General features: G+C 43.7%; 1 protein-coding gene across 1 annotated transcript in view; it reads right to left on the reverse strand.

The window, feature by feature from the left end:
• Positions 1-10430: 10430 nt before the first annotated feature.
• Positions 10431-24640, reverse strand: part of PIP4K2A (phosphatidylinositol-5-phosphate 4-kinase type 2 alpha) — a 178211-nt gene continuing 164001 nt past the window's right edge. Inside the window, exons 7-10 of the mRNA XM_061126188.1 lie at positions 24072-24185; positions 16694-16934; positions 15168-15271; positions 10431-12638 (exon numbers count right to left, since the gene is read on the reverse strand). Coding sequence (XP_060982171.1) covers positions 12558-12638; positions 15168-15271; positions 16694-16934; positions 24072-24185 — 540 coding nt within the window. The 3' untranslated portion in view covers positions 10431-12557. The remainder of the gene's footprint in view (positions 12639-15167; positions 15272-16693; positions 16935-24071; positions 24186-24640) is intronic.

Here is a 24640-nt window from a genome sequence, read left to right on the forward strand (position 1 = left end):
TAACAGTTTCTGAACACAATACAAGAAAGCTAGAAATTAAAAATGAAACTAAAAACAACAGCAAAAACTTTTCCACCTGGAAATGAAAAAAAAATTCTGTTAGACAACTCTTGGGTTGAATAGGAAGTACGAAAAACACTACAGAATTTCTGAAACATTATGATAATGAAAAGGCTATAAATCGAGAGCATATATTTCTATTTTAAGAAGCAAGCAGTGATCAGAAAAAAATTCATAGCCCTAAACACCTATATCAAGTAAACATTTTGAATGAAAATAAATGAATTAGATCCAAATTCAGAAATCTAGGAAAAAAGGAACAATAAAGTTAGCTAAGTGAAAGCACAAAAGATAAAAGATAAGTGCAGAGATTATGTTGAGAGTGAAAACAAAAATAGTACATCAAATCTGTTAATCAAAATTCTGGTCCTTTGGGAAAAGAGTATGGAAGGGACCACTAACTAATTTAATAAAGGAGATTTGATGACAGAAGCAGAGTCAGAGAGAGAGAGAGGGAAGGAGGGGAAGAGAAGGAGAGAGGAAGAAGGAGAATGAGAGATTGATTTGAAGATGCTACCCTGCTGGCTTTGAAGATGAAAGAGGAGGCCACAAGCCCACAATGCAGGCAACCTCTAGACACTGGAAAAGCAGGGAATGGATTCTTCCCTGGGGCTTCCAGAAGAAATGCAGCCCTTCTCCTGGGTATTTACCTACAATTCCTGAGTCACATGGTAACCTATGCTTAACCATTTGAGGAGCTGTGCCCGACTATTTTCCAAGGTGGCTGCTCCATTTTACATTTCCACCAGCAGTGTTTTGAGTGTTCCAATTCCTCCACATCTTCACCAATGCTTGCTGTTTTCTGTCTTTTTTTTTTTTTTTTTTTTTTACTATATCCATCCTAGTCAGGGGTGAAGTAAATTGCGGCTTTGATTTGCATTTCCCTCATAACTAATGATATTGAGCATCTTTCAAAATGCTTATTGACCATTTCTGTATCTTCTCTGAAGAAATGCCTGTTCTAATTCTTTCCTTGTTTAAAAATTTGTCTCTTTTATTAATAAGTTGAGTTGTAAGAGTTCTTGATGAATTCTTGATACAAGTCTTGTTCCTTTGTTTTGAATATTTTTGCCTGATTGTTCATTTTCCTTGACTTTCTGTGTTGGTATCTGTACATTGGACAAAACAGGCGCCTCTTCCAGTCTTCATGGGCTAGTCTTGTACAGGAGAAAACTCCCATCAGTCAGCCCAGTTAGAGATTCTGAGGGGTCTCTACTAACTCTTTCCCTCTTCAGGGTGAAACAACTTGCTGTTGTTTTTGCCAACAGTAGGGGCTGGGGAGGGGGGTGCTACGGCATCTGTCAGTCCAAACCATTGTCTCTGTTCTCTGCCAGGCAGCTAGGCTGTGTGCACCTGTCAGAGATCAAGACTGATGCTAGTGCTTTGGGCAGTCCTGGAGAAGTTGGGTCTGTGGACACACAGATGAACTCTTTCCCTCCCTAGAGGGTGCTGACCTCTGGGGTTTCTCCTCTACTCAGTCTCTGCTAGGCAGGGGGCAGGTCTGTGGCGTCTGCCAGCCCAAGCCCCCATGTCTGTTTTTCCCCAGGCAGCTAAACTGTTCCAGACCTGTCAGAGCTCCAGGACTGGCAAGCAGAGCTAGTCAGGAGTTTGCTGTTGATCCAGTGGTTAGGACTTGAGGCTTTCACTGTTGTGGGCCTGATTCAGCCCCTGATGGGGGAACTAAGATCCTGCAAGCCTCATGGCCAAAAAAACCTCCTCAGCTAGTCCTCTGAGGAGGTTGCTTGTAAGAGCTGAGGAGTTGGATGTGTAAGCCGACCCCTTCCTTCCCCTGCATTAAGCAGGGGGTGAGGGGGTCTCTCCCTGATCTCTTGGTGCTGTGCGGGGTGCAGGGACTCCAGCAAGAGGGAGCCCTGAATCTCCCTGCTGACTTTTGTTGCATCTAGTTTTGGGTTCTCCCAGGTGCGGGAGCTTTTCAGTTAGTTTCTGAATTTTTCATAAAGCAACTTTGTCTGTGAACTGCTGATGAATTGGTGTGTTTGTTGGGGAGGAAGTTCTGGGGCTTCCTATGCCACCATCTTGCTGACTTCACTCTCAATTCAGCTCAAAGGACCTCGTTTAATGTTTATATAAACCAAGATGAAACTCAAAAAGTTCACTGTTCTTTCCAAAATTCAATTATTTTTTTGAATAAAGACTCTTCAGATTGCTGCATGCTTTTTGGCTAATGTCCAGAAAAAGTAGAGTATGACTATTTCTGCTAGTCCTGATGCTTTCATGGAGGAGTAGATTTTCAGAGGTTTTCATCCCACCATTCCAGAAGTGCTTCTTCCCATTGTTATTGAAAAAGCTCTGGAAGATTTGTATCAGATCTGATCTTCCACTAGAAAAAATATATAGTAGGAGCTATATATTAAATTTATTGCAAGCATTGGTTTATGTGATTGTGGGAACTGTTTAGCTAAGTCCACAACTCACAGGGCAGAGTTTCAGGCAGGATGGGCTAGAGTTCTTAGGCATGAACTGAAGCTGCTGTCTACAGATACAATTTCTTCTTCTGGGAAACTTAAGTTCTGCCCTTAAGGCCTTTCAGCTTAATTGAATCAGGCCCACCTGGGTTGTCTATAATAATCTTTCTTGAAGTAAATTGATTATAGACTTAAATCCCATCTACAAATTACCTTCACAGCAACACCTGGATTAGTGTTTGATTGTTTTTATCATATCTCTGGGGAAGCCATGGGAGTGAGTCTCAGAAGGCCACAGGTTTCAAGAACTGTTAATATAAACAAGGCAAGCCAACCATGACTGCCCAAATCAGATGAAGTATAAAGGTGTAGGAAGCAGTTTGAATCCACATGCACTGACTGGAAGGAAATTGAAGAGGACTTCTAATAGTTTGGGAAACTTGAAAGTAGCGATGATGGGATGCAGTGCAAACGCAAAGACCACCTGGCTCTGTGACTCAGTACCTCAGAGCTTACCAACCTGTCTGAGCCTTAGTGTTCTCAGCTGTTCTGAAAGGAGAATAGCAATAATAGCAAAACCATGGGTGTGAGCTTTAAACGAGAGAAAGTGAAGGAAAATGCTTTATGAACTGTAAGCATAATGTGAACACCTGAGTTATAGAAAGACTTCATCAAAATTACTAAGTTTCATCACACCGATGATGTAAACACCATTTTACATAACATTATTTAGAATAGTCAAGAAGACTGGAAAAAACTGATAGTGTCTACACATTGATGGCATATATATCCTCCACCCACATGGAAACAGTGGATGTGAGGCCCGTCAGTGAATTGCAGATGCCCCTGAGGTTGGTCTCTAGAGCTGTGATCAGTTTTGACAATTCATTTGTGTATTTTTAGCATTGTTTGCTGCTTCTTGTTTTGGTCAAAAGAGGGAGTGCTCAGTTTATGGCATTTTGTTTAGTTAAAAACTAAGTAAAGTCCGTGTAGGAAAATATTAAATAAAAAAATTGTTGCAGTGTTAAACACTCAGTGTTTGTTTTTGGGGACTTTGTGTTTGACAGTGTGAGGATGTTTTGGTTTCCATGCCCAGCACTGCATCTGCATTCACTGCAGAAACATGTTCTATGCACTCTGATTATTCATTTATTTCAGAGACTTAGAAAGACCTGCTCATTTTCAGGAAATCAACTCCAAAATCAAGGGTGGGGATATGGTGGGAGAAGAATGAGTTGTTGTTGTTCAGTCACTAAGTCATGTCTGACTCTCTGCGACCCTGTAGACTGCAGCATGCCAGGTATCTCTGTTCTCTACTATCTCCCAGAGTTTGCTCAAATTCCTGTCGATTGAGTTGGTCATGCTATCTAACCATCTGATCCTCTGCTGTCCACTTCTCCCTTTGCCTTCAGTCTTTCCCAGCAACAGGGTCTTTTCCAATGAGTCAGCTCGTCACATCATGTGGCCATAGTGTTGGAGCTTCAGCAACAGTCCTGCCAATGAATATTCAGGGTTGATTTCCTTCAGGACTGACTGCTTTTATCTCCTTGCTGACCAAGGGACTCTCAAGAATCTTCTACAGCACCACATTTCGAAGCATCAATTTTTCAGCGTTCAGCCTTCTCTATCGTCCAACTCTCACATCTGTATGTGACAACTAGAAAAACCATAGCTTTGGCTAGGCAGATTTTTGTCAGCAAAGTGATGTCTCTGCTTTTTAAAATGTTGTCTAGGCTTGTCATAGCTTTTCTTCCAAGGAGAAAGTGTCTTTTAATTTTACGGCTGTAGTCACCATCTGCAGTGATTTTGGAGCCAAAAGAAATAAAGTCTCTCACTTTTCCATTGTTTCCCCATCTATTTGCCATGAAGTGATGGAACCAGATGCCATTATCTTAGTTTTTTGAATGCTGAGTTTCAAGCCAGCTCTTTCAATCTCCTCTTTCACCCTCATCAAGAAGCTCTTTAGTTCCTCCTCTTTTTCTGCCATCAGAGTGATGTCATCTGCATTCTAGAGTTGTTGATATTTCTCTCAGCAATCTTGCATCCAGCTTGTGATTCACCCTGCCCGGCATCTCACAAGGTGTGCTCTGTGTGTAAGTTAAATGTGTTGTGTCCGACTCTTCGCAGCCCCATGGAATGGAGTCTGCCAGGACCCTCTGTCCATGGGATTTCCCAGGCAAGAAGGCTAGAGTGGGTTTTCATTTCCTTCTCCAGGGAATCTTCCCAACCCAGTTATTGAATCTGCATATCCTGCATTGGCAGGTGGGTTCTTTACTGTTGAGCTATCAGGTTCATTTATCAGAATTTAAATGGAAATCTCCCTTATTTTGTCTGGTCAAATCCTGTTTTGGGATTATATAAGTACAACCAAAGCAAGAAGAAGCTCCTTTCTGGAATTTTGGGGGAAACTATCTGAGGTCATTTAAAGCACTGAATCCACAGGCCACCCCAAGCCACCAAGAAGCTTAAGGGGAAAAAACAACTAGGTAAACAGAGTCCAACCAAATTCTTATAATTTAGTACTATCAGCTTTAGTAAAATCAAGTAAAAATAGCACATATTTGTTGCCACAGAACCTTTATCTAATACTGTGTGAGACCAAAAAATATTTTTAAGTATATATAAAGATATTAAAGTTGTTTCTTAAGGAAATATCACATATGTTGAAGAACTTAGGCCTCTTTTTTCACAAGACTTTAACAAACTGATCGAATGACTTAAAGTTATGACCTTTTTATAAATGGGTCTCTCAGACAGCTCCACCGGCAACTATGATGTTAATTTAAATAATCACAGCAATTTACTAAAAATCAAAAGGCAGTGTCAGTTAGTTCAGTTCAGTTCAGTCGCTCAGTCGTGTCCGATTCTTTGGGACCCCATGGACCGCAGCACACCAGGCCTCCCTGTCCATCACCAACTCCCGGAGTTTACCCAGACTCATGTCCATTGAGTCGGTGATGCCATCCAACCATCTCATCCTCTGTCGTCCCCTTCTCCTCCCGCCTTCAATCTTTCCGAGCATCAGGGTCTTTTCCAATGAGTAAGCACTTCACATCAGGTGGCCAAAGTATCAGAGTTTCAGCTTCAGCATCAGTCCTTCCAATGAACACTCAAGACTGATCTCCTTTAGGATGGACTGGTTGGATCTCCTTGCAGTCCAAGGGACTCTCAAGAGTCTTCTCCAACACTGCAGTTCAAAAGCATCAATTCTTCGGTGCTCAGCTTTCTTTATAGTCCAACTTTCACATCCATACATGACCACTGGAAAAACCATAGCCTCGACTAGACGGGCCTTTGTTGGCAAAGTAATGTCTCTGCTTTTTAATATGCTGTCTAGGTTGGTCATAACTTTCCTTCCAAGGAGTAAGCGTCTTTTAATTTCATGGCTGCAGTCACCATCTGCAGTGATTTTGGAGCCCCCAAAAATAAAGTCAGCCACCGTTTCCCCATTTATTTGCCATGAAGTGATGGGACCAGATGCCATGATCTTAGTTTTCTCTATGTTGAGCTTTAAGCCAACTTTTTCACTCTCCTCTTTCACTTTCATCAAGAGGCTCTTTAGTCCTTCTTCACTTTCTGCCATAAGGATGGTGTCATCTGCATATCTGAGGTTATTGATATTTCTCCCAGCAATCTTGATTACAGTTTGTGCTTCATCCAGCCCAGAGTTTCTCATGATGTACTCTGCATATAAGTTAAATAAGCAGGGTGACAATATACAGCCTTGATGTACTCCTTTTCCTATTTGGAACCAGTCTGTTGTTCCATGTCCAGTTCTAACTGTTGCTTCCTGACCTGCATATAGGTTTCTCAAGAGGCAGGTCAGGTGGTCTGGTATTCCCATGTCTTTCAGAATTTTCCACAGTTTATTGTCATCCACACAGTCAGAGGCTTTGGCATAGTCAGTAAACCAGAAATAGATGTTTTTCTGGAACTCTCTTGTTTTTTCGATGATCCAGTGGATATTGGCAATTTGATCTCTGGTTCCTCTGCCTTTTCTAAAACCAGCTTGAACATCTGGAAGTTTACGGTTCATGTATTGCTGAAGCCTGGCTTGGAGAATTTTGAGCATTACTTTACTAGCGTGTGAGATGAGTGTAATTGTGTGGTAGTTCGAGCATTCTTTGGGATTGCCTTTCTTTGGGATTGGAATGAAAACTGGCCTTTTCCAGTCCTGTGGCCACTGCTGAGTTTTCCAAATTTGCTGGCATATTGAGTGCAGCACTTTCACAGCATCATCTTTCAGGATTTGAAATAGCTCAACTGGAGTTCCATTACCACCACTAGCTTTGTTTATAGTGATGCTTCCTAAGGCCCACTTGACTTTGAATTCCAGGATGTCTGGCTCTAGGTGAGTGATCACTCCATTGTGATTATCTGGGTCATGAAGATCTTTTTTGTACAGTTCTTCTGTGTATTTTTGCTACCTCTTCTTAATATCTTCTGCTTCTGTTAGGTCCATACCATTTCTGTCCTTTATTGTGCCCATCTTTGCATGAAATGTTCCCTTGGTATCTCTAATTTTCTTGAAGAGATCTCTAGTCTTTCCCATTCTATTGTTTTCCTCTATTTTTTTGCACTGATCACTGAGGAAGGTGTTCTTCTCTCTCCTTGCTATTCTTTGGAACTCTGCATTCAAATGGGTATATCTTGCCTTTTCTCCTTTGCTTTTTGCTTCTCTTATTTTCACAGCTATTTGTAAGGCCTTCTCAGTCAGCCATTTTGCCTTGCCTTTTTGCATTTCTTTTTCTTGGGGATGGTCTTGATCCCTATCTCCTGTACAATGTCACGAACCTCTGTCCATAGTTCATCAGGCACTCTGTCTATCAGATCTAGTCCCTTAAATCTATTTTTCACTTCCACTGTATAATCATAAGGGATTTGATTTAGGTCATACCTGAATGGTTTAGTGGTTTTCCCTACTTTCTTCAATTTGTGTGCCTTCAGTAAAAACCAAGGACAGTGGTCACAACAGCTTTTACTAAAAGAATGAAAGAAATCTCAGTGTCTCACAGTGAGAGGTGAAAGATCTCTGCAGATAAAACAGCAATTGTAGCTCAAGTCCATTGCAGAAACTATTTTGTGATACTGAAATAAGGCTCTCTTTCAGGGATCGGTGAACTTTCTCTGAAAAGGGCTACGTAGTAAAATTTTAGGCCTTGTGGGTCATCAGTCTTGGTCACAACTCTACAAACTGCCACTGTGATTTGAACGCAGCCATAGAAAATAAGTGAATGAATGGGCATGGCTGTGTTTCAATAAAATTTTATTTACAAAACTCATGTGGTGACCTGGATTTGGCCCTTAGGCTGTGGTTGGCGGACTGCTGCTCTGATCAGCAGTAAGAAGCTGGCTTGTTCTTATATTACAAAACAGAAAAAGGGGGAAGAGGAGAGGTAGGAAGGAGGGGGAGGGAAGCATGTTACAAAAAATATTTAAAATTTGGTGCTTAGTTTAGTGGGAGGGGTTAATTGCTTAAGAGTGTTTTCCAAATGGGGACCATTCATCAGAAGCACCTGGGAAGCATTTAAGTTATAGATTTTCCACCTCCAGAGAATGCCATTCAGTAGGTCTAGGGATATTTTTATATTCTCTAGTGAGATCCTTTGATTTAAAAAGTCAAGTGACAATATAAAATGCTGTAGAGAAAATGATAGGAAAATGGAATAATATAGGTTGACTCTCATAAAATGAAATATGTGGACCATTTGCTCTAAAATTCTGGAGGGTGCATACTCAGCAGTCCTCTCCAGAAGTAGCAGAAGGGATGGGTCAAGAATTACAGAGGAGTGGCTGAGGTCGAGCCGCAGGGGTACCAGGTCCCTCACTCATGCTTTCAGCTTTCAGCCTTGAGTTGCCACAGAACCAGGCCTGAGCCCTGGCTTTGCCATGAACCCTCTTGTGACCTTGGACAAGCCCCTTTGCTTCTCTGGGCCAAGGTTTCCTCTTCTGGGACCCCTCCCCCAGCAGCACGGGCAGGATTCCATGAAACACAGACATCTCACAGTGGCTTTGGAGAAATTCTAACCTTTGTCCCTCTCTTATGAAATTAAACTAAATACAAGTGTTTAAGAGTGAGAAAATCACTGACTATGGCATGTTAACAGCCCTTTGGCAGGATTTTTCATAGAATCGCAAAAACAGGACTGAACTTCTGAAGGACATTTGGTTTAGATGATGGGGTTTCCGTTTATGAAGGAACTTTCAATAATCACTCAGGAGAACTTGTCAACTCGACTTTTCCAGACACTCCGCCGGCCTTCCAGGCCACTGCACTGTGCCAGGCTGGTTACAGGGCCATGCCAGTCGTGTGTGAGGAGGGGCTGCAGGCTGGGCCGGGGTGAGCAGGGGAGTCGGGTAACGCTGGTGTGCGGGACTCCAAAAGGCGCAGCAGGCTTCTGCCCTTCAGAGGGTAACTTTTCTGTTTTTAACATAGCAGTCACATGACTGGAGCTGAATAGAGTGCTGTTTAAGATAGGGAGAGAGGAAGAGACGGGGCGTGAATTTGAGAGCTGGAGAAGGCTGCACATATGCACGACACACACTATAACCATTGTTTTGTGCTGACGACAGAATTTCTGGAGAGGCCGTGTGCAGTGGTCCTGGGGCGTCAAGTCCACAGATGCTAAGAACTCTAGGACTTAAACCTCTCAGCCTTGCCTTCTTCCCACTCCCCTACTTCATTTTTTACATTTATATATTATATGCCTTACCACTTCTTTATTATTACATACAGTTCCTAATCTCTTGCATTTAGCCTTAACCACTATTTCCAAAAGTGCTGCATGAAGGATTAATGCTTCAGACCAACTCTGGTCTTTCTGTGAATTAGCAATAACCAATTTTCTGGGACTAATGTGAATTCTGCCCATGAAATTAAATAACCAAAATGAAAATGAATGTCTCTGTTCCGCAGAGAAAATGGAATTTAAGCTCCCTGCTGACCACAGTCAGCTCCCCTGTAATGTAGCATATATGTTCCTAAAAATCCCTGCTCTATGCAAAATTACACAGTAAAAACCACAGAGCTCATGGGAATAATGAGATTGGGGGCACAACACCCAAAAGTGTCATTATTACTGATACGCTGGTGAAAAAGGAGCCTATCAATACAAACAGTAGCACAGTTTTACATACTAAATGGTCAGGAAATACATAAATACTACAATAAATGTGGCACATTATCTTGAAAAATACATGGAGGATGCCTGTGGTCCTGGGTAGTGGGCATCAGAAGGGCTGTGGCTCCTGGGTTGTTGAATGTAAGGGAAGGAGAGTGATGTGAGGTCAGCAGGTCCTGGCCAGTGTGCCCCGCAGCGTGTTGAGCTCCCCCACATTGTGTGAGGGTGTGCCTGGTATGTTCCTACCAGTGCAGTTAATTGGGGTGCAGTCTTCCGTTTTCAGCTGATGTTCCATGAAAACCAGCGTGCACACAGCAGATGTGAAAAGTGCATGATGCTCAAATGATCCCCTGACATCTCTCCCATTAGAACAATTACACATTTTCAAAACAAGTGCTACTCGAGCTTAACTGTGTTTGCTCACCTGGCACAATGACAAGGGAACGCTCTAAAAAGCCTTCTAGCTTTTTAGAAGCCACCAATGGCATTCCAGTAAAGTTTCAAAAAATGCTGAATGACCCACAGAACTATGGTTGGTAGATTTAAAAAATAAAACTGTGTAACTTTAAAGGGTATTCACTTAAGAGATTTCTTTCTCTGTCCATCTTTCAGTAAGTCAATTTTGTCACGTGTATCATGTCACGTTTCTATTATTTACTAGTGAAATAGTTCACAGGTTGAAGGCAAAGCTCCTGTTTGTGAAAAGATTCAATTTTAGTTTTACTTCTTCAGGATCAGCTATAGACACTCTTCGTACTGAGTATTTAAATTTTGTTTGCAATAAAGAGACACACAATTGAGAGAGAAGCACAAAGACTCCACCTTGTGAGTCATCAAAGTGCTTTATTTTGTAAAGCCCGGCTCATAACTGGAGTGTACTGTTAGCACTAGAAGATACAAGGCGAACTTCCTCACTCTGTCCGAAGATTTGATCAACAGGGTGGATGACAGAGACTGTTACAGATAAAAATAAAGCATTTTGTAAACTTCTAAAAGCATACACAGATGGGTCACAAAGGAAACAGTTACTCAAATAATGTGTGGGTACCTTCTCTTTACTTCAGGGTCTCACATTTGTAATCCTGGATTAAAGAAACTACAGCCTAACTTCAGAGTACTGAAAGGGACTCGATGCCAGAATGAATGGCGGGGTGGGGGTGGGGGCATATTAAATCACCATTTCAATTAATTTAGACACATGAAATACAGATTTGGTTAACCAGATCACAGTGCTGTCAACGTCGTCTGCTGAGGATAAAAATTCTGAGTGAAGTCAGTAGGATGTGGTAGAATGGCCTTGCTCCCCAGATTCCGGCTGCTGTCACCCCGTATTTTCTGAAGTAAACCTAAATACCTTGGGCACAGTTGCAGACTTGATAAGCCCTGAAGTAAAGTTACTGGAAGAGGCAGTATGGCGGGACTATTTGTTGAGTTGCAAGTAATTATTAAAAGGTGGATTTTTTTTTCTTTCCTGAACCTGCCTACAAAAGTCATCTCACATTTTAAACAAAGAATTTCAAAGGCACAGCTTTAGCACAGTGTATAAGTTGATAACATATTCCTAAGCAAGTCTAATATTTTAGCTTGACGCCTTTCAGAAAATGCCAGGAAGTTGGTAAATATATGATCGATGTGGGAAATCTATAACTTGATTAGACACAGTCAGCACAGTTTAGGGCAATGAACTTACATAACCAGATCTGGGTTAAACATTTTCTTTAAAAATAAAAAAATCATTAGACTGATAAATGTACATCTGGAGGAAAACAACCCTTTTCCTTTTACTGTAAAAGACTGCCTACCTGGTACTTTGAATAAAACATTCACCCCAAAACGTGACTGCAGGATACATTTCAAAATATGACAAACATTATTTCACCTATACTGTAAAATGACTTTACATGTAAACTTCAAAAATCACGTGCTGTACATTAAATTTTTAGATTCAAAAATATCCCTGTTTTCCTAATAATGTAAACAGTAATATTGAGGATTTCAGTTAAAGGGCAAATTTATAACAAAATACCACTGTTCAACAGGAGGATTGAGAGTTCTAAATGCTTTGCTCACCTTCCCACCATGGGAGATGTAGATACCATTGCCCAAAACTATGCACTTTTCAGATAAGCTTTTATTTTTATTTTGTAGCATTAATTCCTGTATTGCAACGAAAGAGTGTTATCAGTGAAGAAGCTCCAGGCAAGAAAAGAGAAGTAAGCAGTTTTCCTGGACATATTTACTGAGGTGAAAATGTACAGAGAGAGTCACTAGGGGCATCAGCTTCCTGCTGGAGGAGGGGCGTTTGTCCCCGGACACGGGGAGTCCCGACACCTAAACCAGGAGGCACGGGAGATGCCAGCCTCCTCCGTCCAGCGCCCGGGTACAAACTATTAAGGAGTGTCAGCGTGCGTGGTAGAAGTGTAACATCTGCAGTAAGTTTTTTTTTCCTCTTAATCACCATCATTATTATTATCATCATTATTATTATCTTCATTATTATTACGAATACTGTCTCACATCTTTCAACTCCAGAAAATAAACTGATCCACAGTTTATCGTGTGGTGCCAACCTGGTTGGTCTGACATGCATTGCCTTCTCCCCCTCCCCCCCTCTTGTGCTCGCTCACTCACTCACTCATTCATTCATTTGTCCACAGCTGTAATCAGAGGTTTGTTGCCCCAAACACACACTAACCAAAGCTGGTCAGTTTCCATTAATCAATCAATTTTTAAGATGCACACACGCACAGACACACACACGTCAGAAATAGCTAGAATGATGCTGGGAAATATCAGGTAGCTATTAAAGCGAGTAGCCCCCAAGTCAGTCATCTTGGCCTGAAGATGTAAACGAGGAGGTGTGCTTCACTGAGTTTGGTGTTCATTTTTCCTGCGCTGAAGCCACCTCTATCCTTCCCATGCTGACGTCCGTCTACAGTTGTGCAGGATGTTACGTCAAGATGTGGCCAATAAAGTCCAAAAAGCGCTTGGAATACTGTTCTGGGTTCACGGTGGAGATCTCCGCACCAGCCTGGGCAGTGTGGGAGAAGAGGAACAGTGATACTGTTAGAATTACTTAATCACACCTACAGCAGCTTCCACTGTAGCTGAATATGAAGCCAGCCATTTTCAAACCTGTGCAGCCTCTCTCGTAACTCAGAATATCTTGGATATGGGTCTGAATAACCAAGACTGTTAAGAATCTGGGTGTGATGTAAATCCATGGCTGATTCATGTCAATGTATGGCAAAAACCACTACAATATTGTAAAGTAGTTAGCCTCCAACTAGTAAAAATAAATGGAAAAAAAAAAGCATCTGGGTGTGAAAATGAGGCAGAGTCTCAGGAAAAACAGAGGCTGGTGTCACATACACTGTGACTGCTGCCACCAAAAAAAAAAAATCCAACCACGTTTGAGATGTTCCTGTCATATGTGGCATCTGTGTGGCCTCCATTCAGAAGCCACGGGGACAACACTTCTGTTTCTCAGGAGAGCAGACGGGAGACACCTTGAGAATGACACAAACGGCAGCGTTTGGCCAAAGGGAAACTCTGGTGACGAGGACACAAGGACCGTGTTCATTTTTTAGGACCAAAGTAGCTGGGTGCTCAGGAGTAAGGAGCGGCAATGGCAGGGGCGGTGTCAGCTGTGACTGCACTTCCCCTGAGGGGCCAGGGCTGGTCCTCGCAGCGCAGGCACGGGGTGCCACTGTCCCCCTTCACAGAGGCCTGCCCGGAGCTGGGAAGCCGGCCCCTCGAAGCGGCTCAGTGGGGTTTCCTGTGACGAGCACAGTGCAGACCAGAAGACCCTCGGAAGTTACTGGCCAGCTTTCAGAGCTGCGAAGGGCAGGACCAGAATTTTTACCAAGTCACTGGGTGCTATTTTGATACCCGCAGCTCACGGGGAAGCTGTAATTTCCATGCCTGGGCTGGGCCGCTGGGATCTCCACAGAGGAGCCCCGGTTTTGAAGGCAGAGACCGGTTCCCAGCAGCAGGTAGACACAATGTTCCTTTGCAGAGTAATGTCTTGTTCTTGCAGACTGCACCCGATTTTAGGCTGGGTGCCGTATCATGGAGCTGAGCTGGTGACATACAGGGGAGCAGGTGGAGCCATGTCTGCCCTGGCACATTTCCAGTTTCACCTGGTCTAGAATATCCTACAGGTTTGAGGAAGGGTGGGAACAAACAGAGCCTCTCCCCACTGACCACAAAACCTCCTCAGCAGGGCGTTAGGGCCCTGTCAGCCGCTGGGGGAACTGGGGCGCCAGGGCGTCTCCTCCAGGTCACACGACTGGAGAGGTGAGGCAGGGACGCGGGCCCAGTCCCGTCCCTGCAGTAGGGCCAGGCTCTTCAACCAGAGACGAGCATCGGGGCTACCGGAGCCTTTCAGAGACAACCTCCCCCACCAGCCTCCTGAACTGGACTTGGAATCCGGGCAAGGGGTGGTGCATCTGGCTGGCAGAGACTTTAAAATGGTTCTCAGAAGGCTGCGGTGCACACCCTCGTGTGAGAACTGCCGTGTACCCTCCTCTCTGACAGAGGATTTCCAGCGTGTTCAGTGGGTAGGGTGAGGTCCTGGTCGGGGCACCGCACAAAGCTGGAAGACCGTAACTAGTTGGCAATGTGACTGAAATATTTCTGTGGCAAATGGGATATGGTGTTGGGCTGGTTCCACTGCTGAAATGACAGCCTGTTTGATTTTAAAATAAAGAAAAAGAGCCTTTCATAGATGTTGATGTTCTGGTGGATCTTGGTTGACTATGCACTGGGGAAGTGTGAGAGAGCCAGAGCATACGTTCATCCCCACGTGCTGGGCTTTGGGCCTTTTCAGCACACCTGGAAAGCCAAAATGAGGTCCTACAGTGCAGGCACAGTGGAGACTCACAACTGGGGAAGTCCAACCGGCAAAGTGGGCCTCACTGGTTTACTGGGGGGTGGGGCTGGGCCCGGGGAGCAGTCCTCTCTACCCTGCCTAGTGACCTGATCCTGGCAAGTTACTCCGTAAATGCTCAGCTCCTTCACCTGATAAGGAGCACACTAGTTATCCTTATCAAGGCTTGTCACGGGATTCCACAAGTTACCATATGCCGGAAACAGTGAGAATTCCAGGCACGGACAATAAAAGCAAGGGACTCGTATCACTAAACTTTGATCTTGCACTCAAAAACCTTCTGTAATAGAAAAAAATACAGTCCACTGTGCAGAAAGAGATACTGTGTATCTTAGAAGCATCTTAAGCAGAGACTAAATGCTTCAGTTCTAAGCACTTCATATTAAAACAGCTGTCGTCATTCAGCACTTTTGTCTTTGAAGCATTTTTCAAACAAAAAAAGAACTTGTGTAATATTCTCATGATGCATGTGTCTGTTAATAACCCCAGTGGGTAGCAGAAGAGCCGCGCAGGGGCTGTGACTTGCCAGGGGCCTTGGGAGCTCTGACTCTGCGTTGGAGTGCAGCCATGGAAGGGACCGGGCAGCTCCTAGGAAAGGAGTGGACCTGCTCTGGCCCCTGCACCACAGGAAGCAGGGAGCAGAGAGGGAAACCAGGTGGAGATACTTACGCCGTGTTTAACAGTTTTTGCAGCGTGGGCAGCTTTCTTTTTCGCATCGTAATGAGTCAGAATGTCAATGATTGCCATAAAGTACACCTCCTTCCGAGGCGAATCTGTAAAGGGATGAGAGATACGATTGTGGGACAGATGGTGACAACACCTGGGACAGTGTGAACTGCTGCGGGAGGAAGGGCTGAGGGAGTCAGGGTCTGAAAACAAAGGCGGTGGAGGCTGTTAGAAAGTCTTGTGCATCCCCAGGAAACAGCTTAACTTTCTATTCCCAATTCTCTCTCAAATTAAAAAGTAAAAAAGAGAATATAACCCCAGGATATTACCAGCAGAGGTCCAAGGGTGAGACTGTATGTTTTTTATTAATCTGCATTTTCTTTAGTGATTGTATATTACTTTGGTATAAAGAAAAATGTTTTTTAAAGAAATACTGTTTAAAACAAGAATTGTCTTGGCTAAAAAGTTCATTCCAGTTTTTCCATGAGATGCTATGGAAAAATCTGAACTAACTTTTTGGCCAACCCAATAGAAGTAATTATGCTTACACTTTCTACTGTTACCTGTAACTGTTCCTAATGCTCATTGGCTCTAGTATCAGAACTGGATAAAGGCATACATCATCTACAATACCCGTCTTCTACATATTTCCACAAATAAGCTGCTGTTTCAGTTATGAACTATTGTTCAAGTATACTTGACTCTAATTTCCTGTGTTGAAGAAACCATTTTGGTGAGCAAAATAAAAAGCAGAACTCAAACTCAACCTGGCTGCTATGCCATGAGATTTTTTTTTTTTTTTAAAAATGATGACCCACTGAGTAATTTTTATTATTAAAAAAACCCCAGAGGCCTTCGTTTATCTCAAATTTTTTCATGTATAAGTAGCTAACATAGCATGTAATATTCCTATAAATATCCAATCACCCAGATTTTGAGGATTAGAATCAATCTCACTTTCATGAAGAGAGCCACAGACCCCTTAAAGGGGGATGAGCAGAGGACAGATATGCAGCAGCAGATCGGAGATGCTCTTCCCACACCTGGGCTAGCCTCAGCTTCCTTTCCCGAGAAGGAAGGATACTTGCCCTACCTGATGTCCACAGGAGGTCTGGCGTGGACCATGTGTGTGGCTAGTTCAGACAGACTTGTGACTTGAGATCCACATAAAAGAGAGATGGCTAATAAAAAAGTATTTAAAAATATTTCTTATATATGGTACAGACATTGACACAAGCATATGCACATGGGTGTTGTATGTACACAGCACACTGTCGTGTGGTTTTCACCTGTTCCCTTCAACATCCCACAGTTCAAGGATTTCATCACATTACATTTCAAAACCAGAGATTACAGTTACCTTTAATATACTCTGTCCCGAAATCAACTGATTGGGACTCTTGAGAAGGAGTCTTACAGGACAGCATGCTTTTAACTGGGTTGATGATTACCAGTAGATTAACAATGAAAAAAAAAAAAAAATCAAACCAATGGTAAAAAAAAAAAAAGTGGATGGTGTCTCCACTTACTTTCATGGCATTTAATTCCATAGACATCAATGTTTGGATCAAACTCGCCCGGAGCCAGGGGCGGCGAGCTGTTGAGCGTGTTCCCGGGGCTGTCGGGAGGGGTCCCCACAGGGTGGGCACCGTCGCTCTCCCCCTCCTCCTCCCCGTCCTCCTCACACTCCACCTCCTCCTGCTCGGCTCTCTCCACGTCATGGATTCCCACCAGCAGGCTGTAGTCCATGAGCTTCAACTGGGCAAGAAACTGGAGGGGAGGAAGTGACACGATTATTTATGCCTTAAACACAGCCCCAGATTTAAAGAGAGCAAGCTCACAGAAGTGCAAGTAGAAGGCTGGGAGCCCTGGAGCGGCAGAGGCGAGAAGAGGACTTCCTGCAAGTGGGCCAGGAGCCTCTCCTACGGGGCAGCCTCCTCCCAGGCAGCTTCTCGGGCGGAGCTGTAGCCTCCCACTCGGGGCTGGCTCAGAGCCAGGACCGCTTCCCTGAACTGCAAGGCTGGAAGCTGAGAGGGATGCGTGCATCACATCGACGAGGACTGCACCAAAGTGCAGAGAGCATGACTGGCAAGGAGGACACACAGGGAAGAAAAGGTTTCTCCCAACAATTAAGACCGGCTAATGGTGAACCCAGGGACCTCCCGCGTCGCTGCCAGGGGAGCCTCTCAGATCTGGCTTGTGAAAGCACTTTGAAATGCAGCATACTCAGTGAAGCTGAGTATTAAGCTGTCCATCACGAATAAGCAAAGGCACCAATGTCCCAATCAACCAGCAAATGCCTCTGTCACTGTTCTGGTGAACAACACCCTCCTTCAGTCCTGCTCGGGGGTGTCCTGATCGGAGTGGGAGCCGGGGAGGCTCCTCCATCACCCTCTCCCGTGCCCTTTTATCCAGGAGCTCTCTCTGGCCTGTTCCCCTCACCCCCTGTGCCCACCCTGGATGCCCTCCAGAGGTGTGGGCACAGCTGGAGATGTTGCCATCTGGCATGTGTGTGTAGTGGGTGCAGGGTGGGTGGGGCTTGGCCGGGCCTGGTCCTGCTCAGCTTGTAGGGTGACAAGGCACAAGCCCCCTTCTCCCCCTCCCTGCTTCCTCTGGCCCTTGGAAGGTCCCTGAGAAGTGGCAAGGACTGCATGTTGTCGGGACTTCCCCTTCTGGTCCTCTGTCAAGGGAAGCATTTGATCTTGTCATGCCTTTCGATGGGGTCTCATTTCTCAAAGGGTAGAAACAAAATCTCACGTGGTCCATGGGACCTAGATAGTTTGGTGTCATCACCCCTCAGGCCACCTTGCATCCTGTTCTGGCCTCTGACCAGCTCACTGTGCCCCTTTACCTCCCACGAGACTCAGGTCTCAGCTGCAGGGCCCTTGCTCCCGCAAGCCTGTCGCAATTCCTGCCTGGGCACGTGTGCCCTGCACACTTTACCCTAAGGACACCAGGCTTAGCTGCACGCTTGAATTCCGTGAACAGAGGAGTCTGGAGGGCGACGGTCCTTGGGATCCAGAATTGGACAACACTGAGTGACTAACACTTTCATTTTTTTTTCTTTTGTTTTATTAAATTATTTGAGAAACTTCTCTATCTCCCCCAAACACTGCACGCCCCTGGGGGCAGGGGCTGTGGCAGTTTTTACCCTTGAAACTGCATTATGATTAATCAGATCATCTCACCTGCCTTCACTAATCAAGGCCGTTTAAGACTCGCAGGTCCTCCAAGGGACATGTAGCCTGAACAACGTTGTCTGGCTGGTTCTTTTTCAGGAGCTAGGAATCAGCTCTGTCGAGTTCGAGCTGAGCGGGTTAAGGCTGGATAGACCCGCCGACCCTCCAACTGGGCATGCGTGAGGGTCCTTTCACACGTGCGAGGATGTCCAGCTCCACCCTTGGATCGTGCAGAGGTCAGTAGCCTGGTTTACGCCTGCGCCGAACGAGGATTCCCGCACCTTTTCCCAATCTTTGCTCACGCTCCACGCCTCAGACCGCCCTGCCGCTCCGCCGGTAAACACCTCCTCAAGCGAGCCCCTGGCTTGGGGACGCCGACTGGAGATTTGCTCTTCCTGCTTGACTGCCCTGCGAATAAACCCTCTGCTGCAGACCTCGGCATCTCGGCGTCTGGCTGGCTCCATGTTGGGCACAAACAAACCTGGTTCAGTGACGCCATCGCTGCCCTCCTGACTCCCAGGTAAGTGATGTAGCTACTCGATATTTACTGAACAAGTGAATGGGCTGCCTGCTGCTACTTCCCCTGTCCCCCTTTCTTCTAACTTCCCCTGAGGTTTCTCTAAGAGAAACAACCCCCTAAACCAAATAAAAAGAATAAAGCAACAACAAAAAACCTTCCCGTTGGAAGCAAAATGAGGTCATTTACAACATATCTTTGCTCTGCAGAGCAGTCTCTCTGTACATAGAGGTCCGTTTGACTTCCAGATGCATGAGGTACAAATCCACTTTCAAGTATTTTGGAGAGTACAGAAGTGGCTGCCTGTAATCAGCGTGCCAGAGGTCAGGCAGCCGAAGGGTGACAGCCTGGGCTGTACTGCCCCAGGAAGCAGGGTGAGCCTGCAGGCCCACATCTTCCCCTGGCACCTGTGCTACTCACAACCTCAGCTCTGCCCAGAGCTCCTTTCCTGGGTCTCTCTGATCTGTGGTCTGCCCACTGCTTGGTCATTTGTATTCAATAATAAAAGTGAAGTTAGGCTCCGGCATCACCCACTAAACTATCAGTGAGATGAAACTGGTAAGTTGTTCTGACATACCCAAGACTGAGGAGGTGAGTTGCAGCCCCAAGTGGGGATTATATAAGAAATGGGGATTATGTAAGTCTTCAAATCTGTGTCTGAGACAAATGGAGAAGACCAAGGACAGCAGAGGGGTTAAACATATAGCTTTTGCTGATCAGGGTGACCCACTCAAGTATCAGCTTATCTTAAATAAAACGTAAGTTTTGGAGCCAGATGGGCAATTAAATCTTAGGTTACTTGCTCCATCTTTTACGGAATTTTTTTTTTTTTTTATGGAGTATCACTGCTTTACAATGTTAGTTTCTGCTGTATAACATCATGAATCAGCCATATGTATACATATATCTCCTCCCTCTTGAGCCTGCCTCCCTCTCACCCCCCCATGCCACCGACCTGAGCTCCCTGCGCCCTACAGCGGCTTCCCACTAGCTGTGTGTCTTACACATGGTAGTGAATGTATGTCAACGCTAAGCTTTCAATTCCTCCCACCCTCTCTATTCCCATCTGTGTCCACAAGTCTGTTCTCTACATCCTCACCTCTACTCCATGAAAAATGGTATTGATGAACCTATTCGCTCTGTGTCTGATGATGAATTCACTACTCTGAACCTCAGTTATTCTAATTATAAAATGGGACATCCCCACCAAACTCACAGGGGCGGAGAAAGGATTAGAGAGAATGTAGTGGGGGCAATGAAAAGTGCCTTGCATGTAACAGTGGAAGTGGTTTTTATAACTGTCCCTGTTGTTATTGCGGCAAAAGCCTTTTTTCCATCAAGTATGTAACTTAAACATACAGGTTCAGGTGACATGCGCCAAGAGGGGAGACATGTTGAACAGCTTGTATTGATGCCCCAGCTCTTATCACAAAACATCATTTAAAATCTCTTCTAAAGTAGAGGGAAACACAATATGCAGTAGACCTGAGATTCTTGCTGGAGAAAGTCACTGTAGGGCATCTTGAAACTACTGTGGGCTGAAGATGACAGGCCCCAAGAAGAGGGATTCAGGGCTGCCTGGAGGGTGTACCTACAGCTAATATTTGGAACTTAAACACATTTGCTGTTTGCTGCTCATCCCTTTAAGCTTCTAACTCAAATTAGTGATTTTTAAGTATATAAAATTTCAAACCATGGAGATTTAAAAATCTTTGTAATCTTTAGCTTCCCCTGCTTGCCAGCTTCTTAATAACTGTCTGCCAGACCTTGATCAGCTTCTTTGTCCCTCAGAATATCCCACTTAACCTGCTTCCCTCATAATTCATTCCTTATTATGCCAAATCTGAGCTAGTATTCCCTTTACGAGCCCTGTTACAAGCAAACACTTATTGAAAACTGTGTGGCTAAAGAGCTGTTAGTAAACTCTTTCTGTATGTCTTTGGAGAAGTGTCTATTTAGATCTTCTGCCCGTTTTTCGATTGGGTTGTTTGTTTTTTTGTTGTTGTATGAACTGATTGTATATTTTGGAAATTAAGCCCTTGTTGTTCGCATCATTTCCAAATATTGTCTCTCATTCTGTATGCTGTCTTTTCATTTTGTTTATGGTTTCCTTGGCTTTGCAAAAGCTTGTAGGTTTGATTAGGTCTCATTTGTTTTTTTATTTCTATTGCCTTGGGAGGCTGACTAAGAAAACATTGGTACTATTTATGTCAGAGAATGTTTTGCCTATGATCTCTTCTAGGAGTTTTATGGTCCTATCTTTAAGTTGTTAAGCCACTTTGAGTTTATTTTTATGCATGGTGTGATGCTGTGTTCTAACTTCGGTGATTTACATGCGCTGTCCAACTTTCCCAGCACCGCTTGCGGAGCAGATGATCTTTCTCCCGTTTTATATTCTTGTCTCCTTTGACCGTAGGTGTGTTGGTTTTTCCCCCTGGGCTCTCTGTTCTATTCCATTGATTCATATGTCTGTTTTTTTGCCAGTAATACACTGTTTGGATTACTGTAGCTTTGGATTCAATGGACATGAACTTGGGCAAACTCCGGGAGATGGTGAGGGACAGGGAAGCCTGAGGTTCTGCTCTCCATGGGGTCGTGAAGAGTCGGGCACGACTTGGTGACTGAACAACAAGCTTTGTAGTATTGTGCATTTTCCTCAGGATTGCTTTGGCAATTCTGAATTGTTAAAGGTTCCATATAGATTTTAGAGGATTATTTGTTTTAGTTCTGTGGAAAATGTCATGGGTGATTTGAAAGCTGCTCCCTCCCCTCCACCCCACTCCCCCCAAAAAATGTGAGGCATGAGATGGCCTGTGATGGGGTGGATGCCATGGGACACAAAGCGTAGTCTCTCGTGTGAAATTTGGATCCCAGTGTGAGCCAATGAGAGATGAGGACCAGCCCTCCACAGTCACGGTCAAAGCTGACAAGAAGCGAGTCAGAGGGCAAAAGTGACCTTCCATTCTCCATCAAGTGCTTTCTTTGGGGAAAAAGGGCTCATATATGCTCATTTGTAAACTATTAGAACTAACAATGTACTTTGCCCGGTATATAAATAGAACAGAATTTCAAATGCAGAGAAAAGCTGGCTAGGTTCTTATTTTCTTACAGAAATATTGGAGCTGTAATGAATTCATTTTTTACTTAAAGCATTAAGTTACCACCCCGCCCCCCCAACCCCATCCTGGCCAGCCAGCTAAATTAGCAAGCATGGAACTGATGGAAAATGAAACTAGATTACATTCTATCAGATGTCAAGCTACTTTACCATAATTACCTGCTTAAAAAATTAATAATGCTTCTGCATGATTTTCAAAACTAGACACTTACCAACCATTGAGAATTTTATTAAAATGAAAGAATGCTTTATGCCCTGCCTCCATTTTAACAAAACAGCTAAGTGGGAGAGCCATGGATGGGATTAAAAGTAACCGAATCTTCTAATCAACGACACTATTAGAGACAATGAAAAGGCAAAGAGAACCCTTGTGTGATTTTGAATGGCTTCAGTTACATTATTTCTGGAGTCTAAAAATCAGAGTGATATACAGCTGAGAGGGAAAAAAAGATAAAAAACATTTTTGCAAGCAGATGAGATATCCCTAAGGGCTATTTACTATAACTGCTAAAGCAGTATTACTTCTCAGGATCAAAGCCTTTCAGGATAATGAATAAAACTCCCAAATAGTATGTCTGCCTATGGCACTTAGTTATCAGATAAAGTTGACCCCAAAGTAAAAGGGAAATACTTAACTAATATGCATTTTAATAAAAACTGCTGACAACTGAGGAAAAATAAATGCTGAATAATGAGAAACTGGAGAAAAACTATTTTTTAACAAGACACTGGGTCCTCTTTACAAATAACCAATATCTAGGTTCTAACCAAATCATATATGTGATGTAGGTTAAAATGCAAAAAAAATTTCTTAAAGTAACTTATAACCTAAAAATAATCATGAATTAATTTGGTCAGTCTATGTGTCTTTAAATGAAAGATGTTAGGAGATTAAAAAGAAAATTATAATACTGCTTCTGCCCTCATGGGGGATATAATCTAATCCATGACATTTGTTTGTTCTTGGCTTAAGTCATTTTTGGTTTTGTTTTAATTTTTTTTGGCCATGCTGCACTGCTTGCCAGGTCTTAGTTCCCTGACCAGTGATTGAACCCGGGCCCTGGTGGTGAAGGCACTGAGGTCTAACCACTGGACGGCCAGGGAATTCCCAAGTCATTTTGTCTTTAATGACACAAGAAAGAATCTTTTCACAAAGCCTTTCTAAGTAGCAGATCTGTACTGGTATGTGGGAAACTATATTTCCAAGTTAAAACAAAAACAAAAAATGCACACATGAACAAAAGTAACAGCTAAGAATACTGTAGCTTAGTAACTGTCTAAATTAGAACTCTCTTTGCACTGTTTTGTAACCTAACAAACTTCAAAAAAGAACTTTTTTCCTGAATTTATTTCTAGTAGATTTATATAAGGAAGTTCATTGGGAGAACTGCACTGCCTTTACAATAAATAAAAGAAATAGGGAAAGGTGTATTTTTAATACTTAAAACAATATTTACAAAGAGAACTCCTTTATAGACTAGAAGGCCATTTCCACATAGTATTTTATTTCTCACAACATCCCCCTTGACCCTGGTGTCCTAAACTGCCCATGCTGTTCCCATACCGTGCAAGGCTGACTTAACATGCCCAGTGATACTGACTTCATAGAGGCTAGTATTTTCTAACACCCAGATGTGGTTCAGATGGGGAAAACCCCAAATTCAAATAGTTACCATACACTTGTCAACATGATCTGGTCTTTGACAAAATACAGTCAGTCCCCTCCACCCGGGCCCCGGTTGCCGGGGGGCGGGGAAAGGCAGTGGGTCTGAAGGGGCTGTAACCCCGCACAGGCTACCCCCACAACAAAGAAGATGGGAACCTGGGGGAGGGGACGCCAGCAGAAGACACCATGTGCCTGCTTGCGTTTGTCCTCTGAAGGAGGGAGCTGCTGAATCGGCATACTTCTCTTTTAAATCAGCTGACATATAAGCTACACCTGTTTATATCTGCTTTGGCTAATGTACAATATATATTTTTGTCTTGGTTTCAGATACAAATAGATGGTTTTAAAAGCTTCTAAAAACCCAGTAGTGTTGACATTCGTACAAGGGGCCATCCCTTATATTGGTGTGTTTTTTTTTTTCCCTTACCTCTACATCCTTCTTCAGCTTTTCCAGGAATACCTTTTTGTTGTTGTCATCAATATAAATCTTTTGACCCTCATTAATGAAATCATTATCCTTTAGAGTTGGCAGTTCTTTGGCCTAAAAAAAAGAGAGAGAGAAAGAATAAGGAAGGAGCTTGACTAAAATTTAAAGGACTCCTATGCTCTCCAATCCCAGAGGTTAAGTTTCCACCCCGAGGCTGAGTTGCCCTGCTCCCTGAGGGGTCTTACCCAAGGCAACAACATGTGAGGTGGCTTGCGTGCCGCAAGGGGGCGCCAGTGAGCTATGACCACTGGAAGCATTCCCACTAGGAATGGAGGGTCAGACATACTCCATATTATGAGGCTTTTGTAACAGATTTCATGGTTTCCTAAGAATGAACCTGAAGGCTTTCTTAGATTCACAAGAAGTCTTCTAAGTATAGAATTAGTATTCTTGAAATTCTCTGTCAGGAACCCTCAATTTTCTTACTGGTTCAACCCAACTCCTCACCCACCCCCTCCCCCAACACACACTCTTTTGGGGTAGCCTTTTCTGGGTTCATGTTAGAGATA

This window comes from Dama dama, chromosome 23 (genome assembly GCF_033118175.1).
Source record: "Dama dama isolate Ldn47 chromosome 23, ASM3311817v1, whole genome shotgun sequence".
Classification (NCBI taxonomy): Eukaryota; Metazoa; Chordata; class Mammalia; order Artiodactyla; family Cervidae; genus Dama; species Dama dama.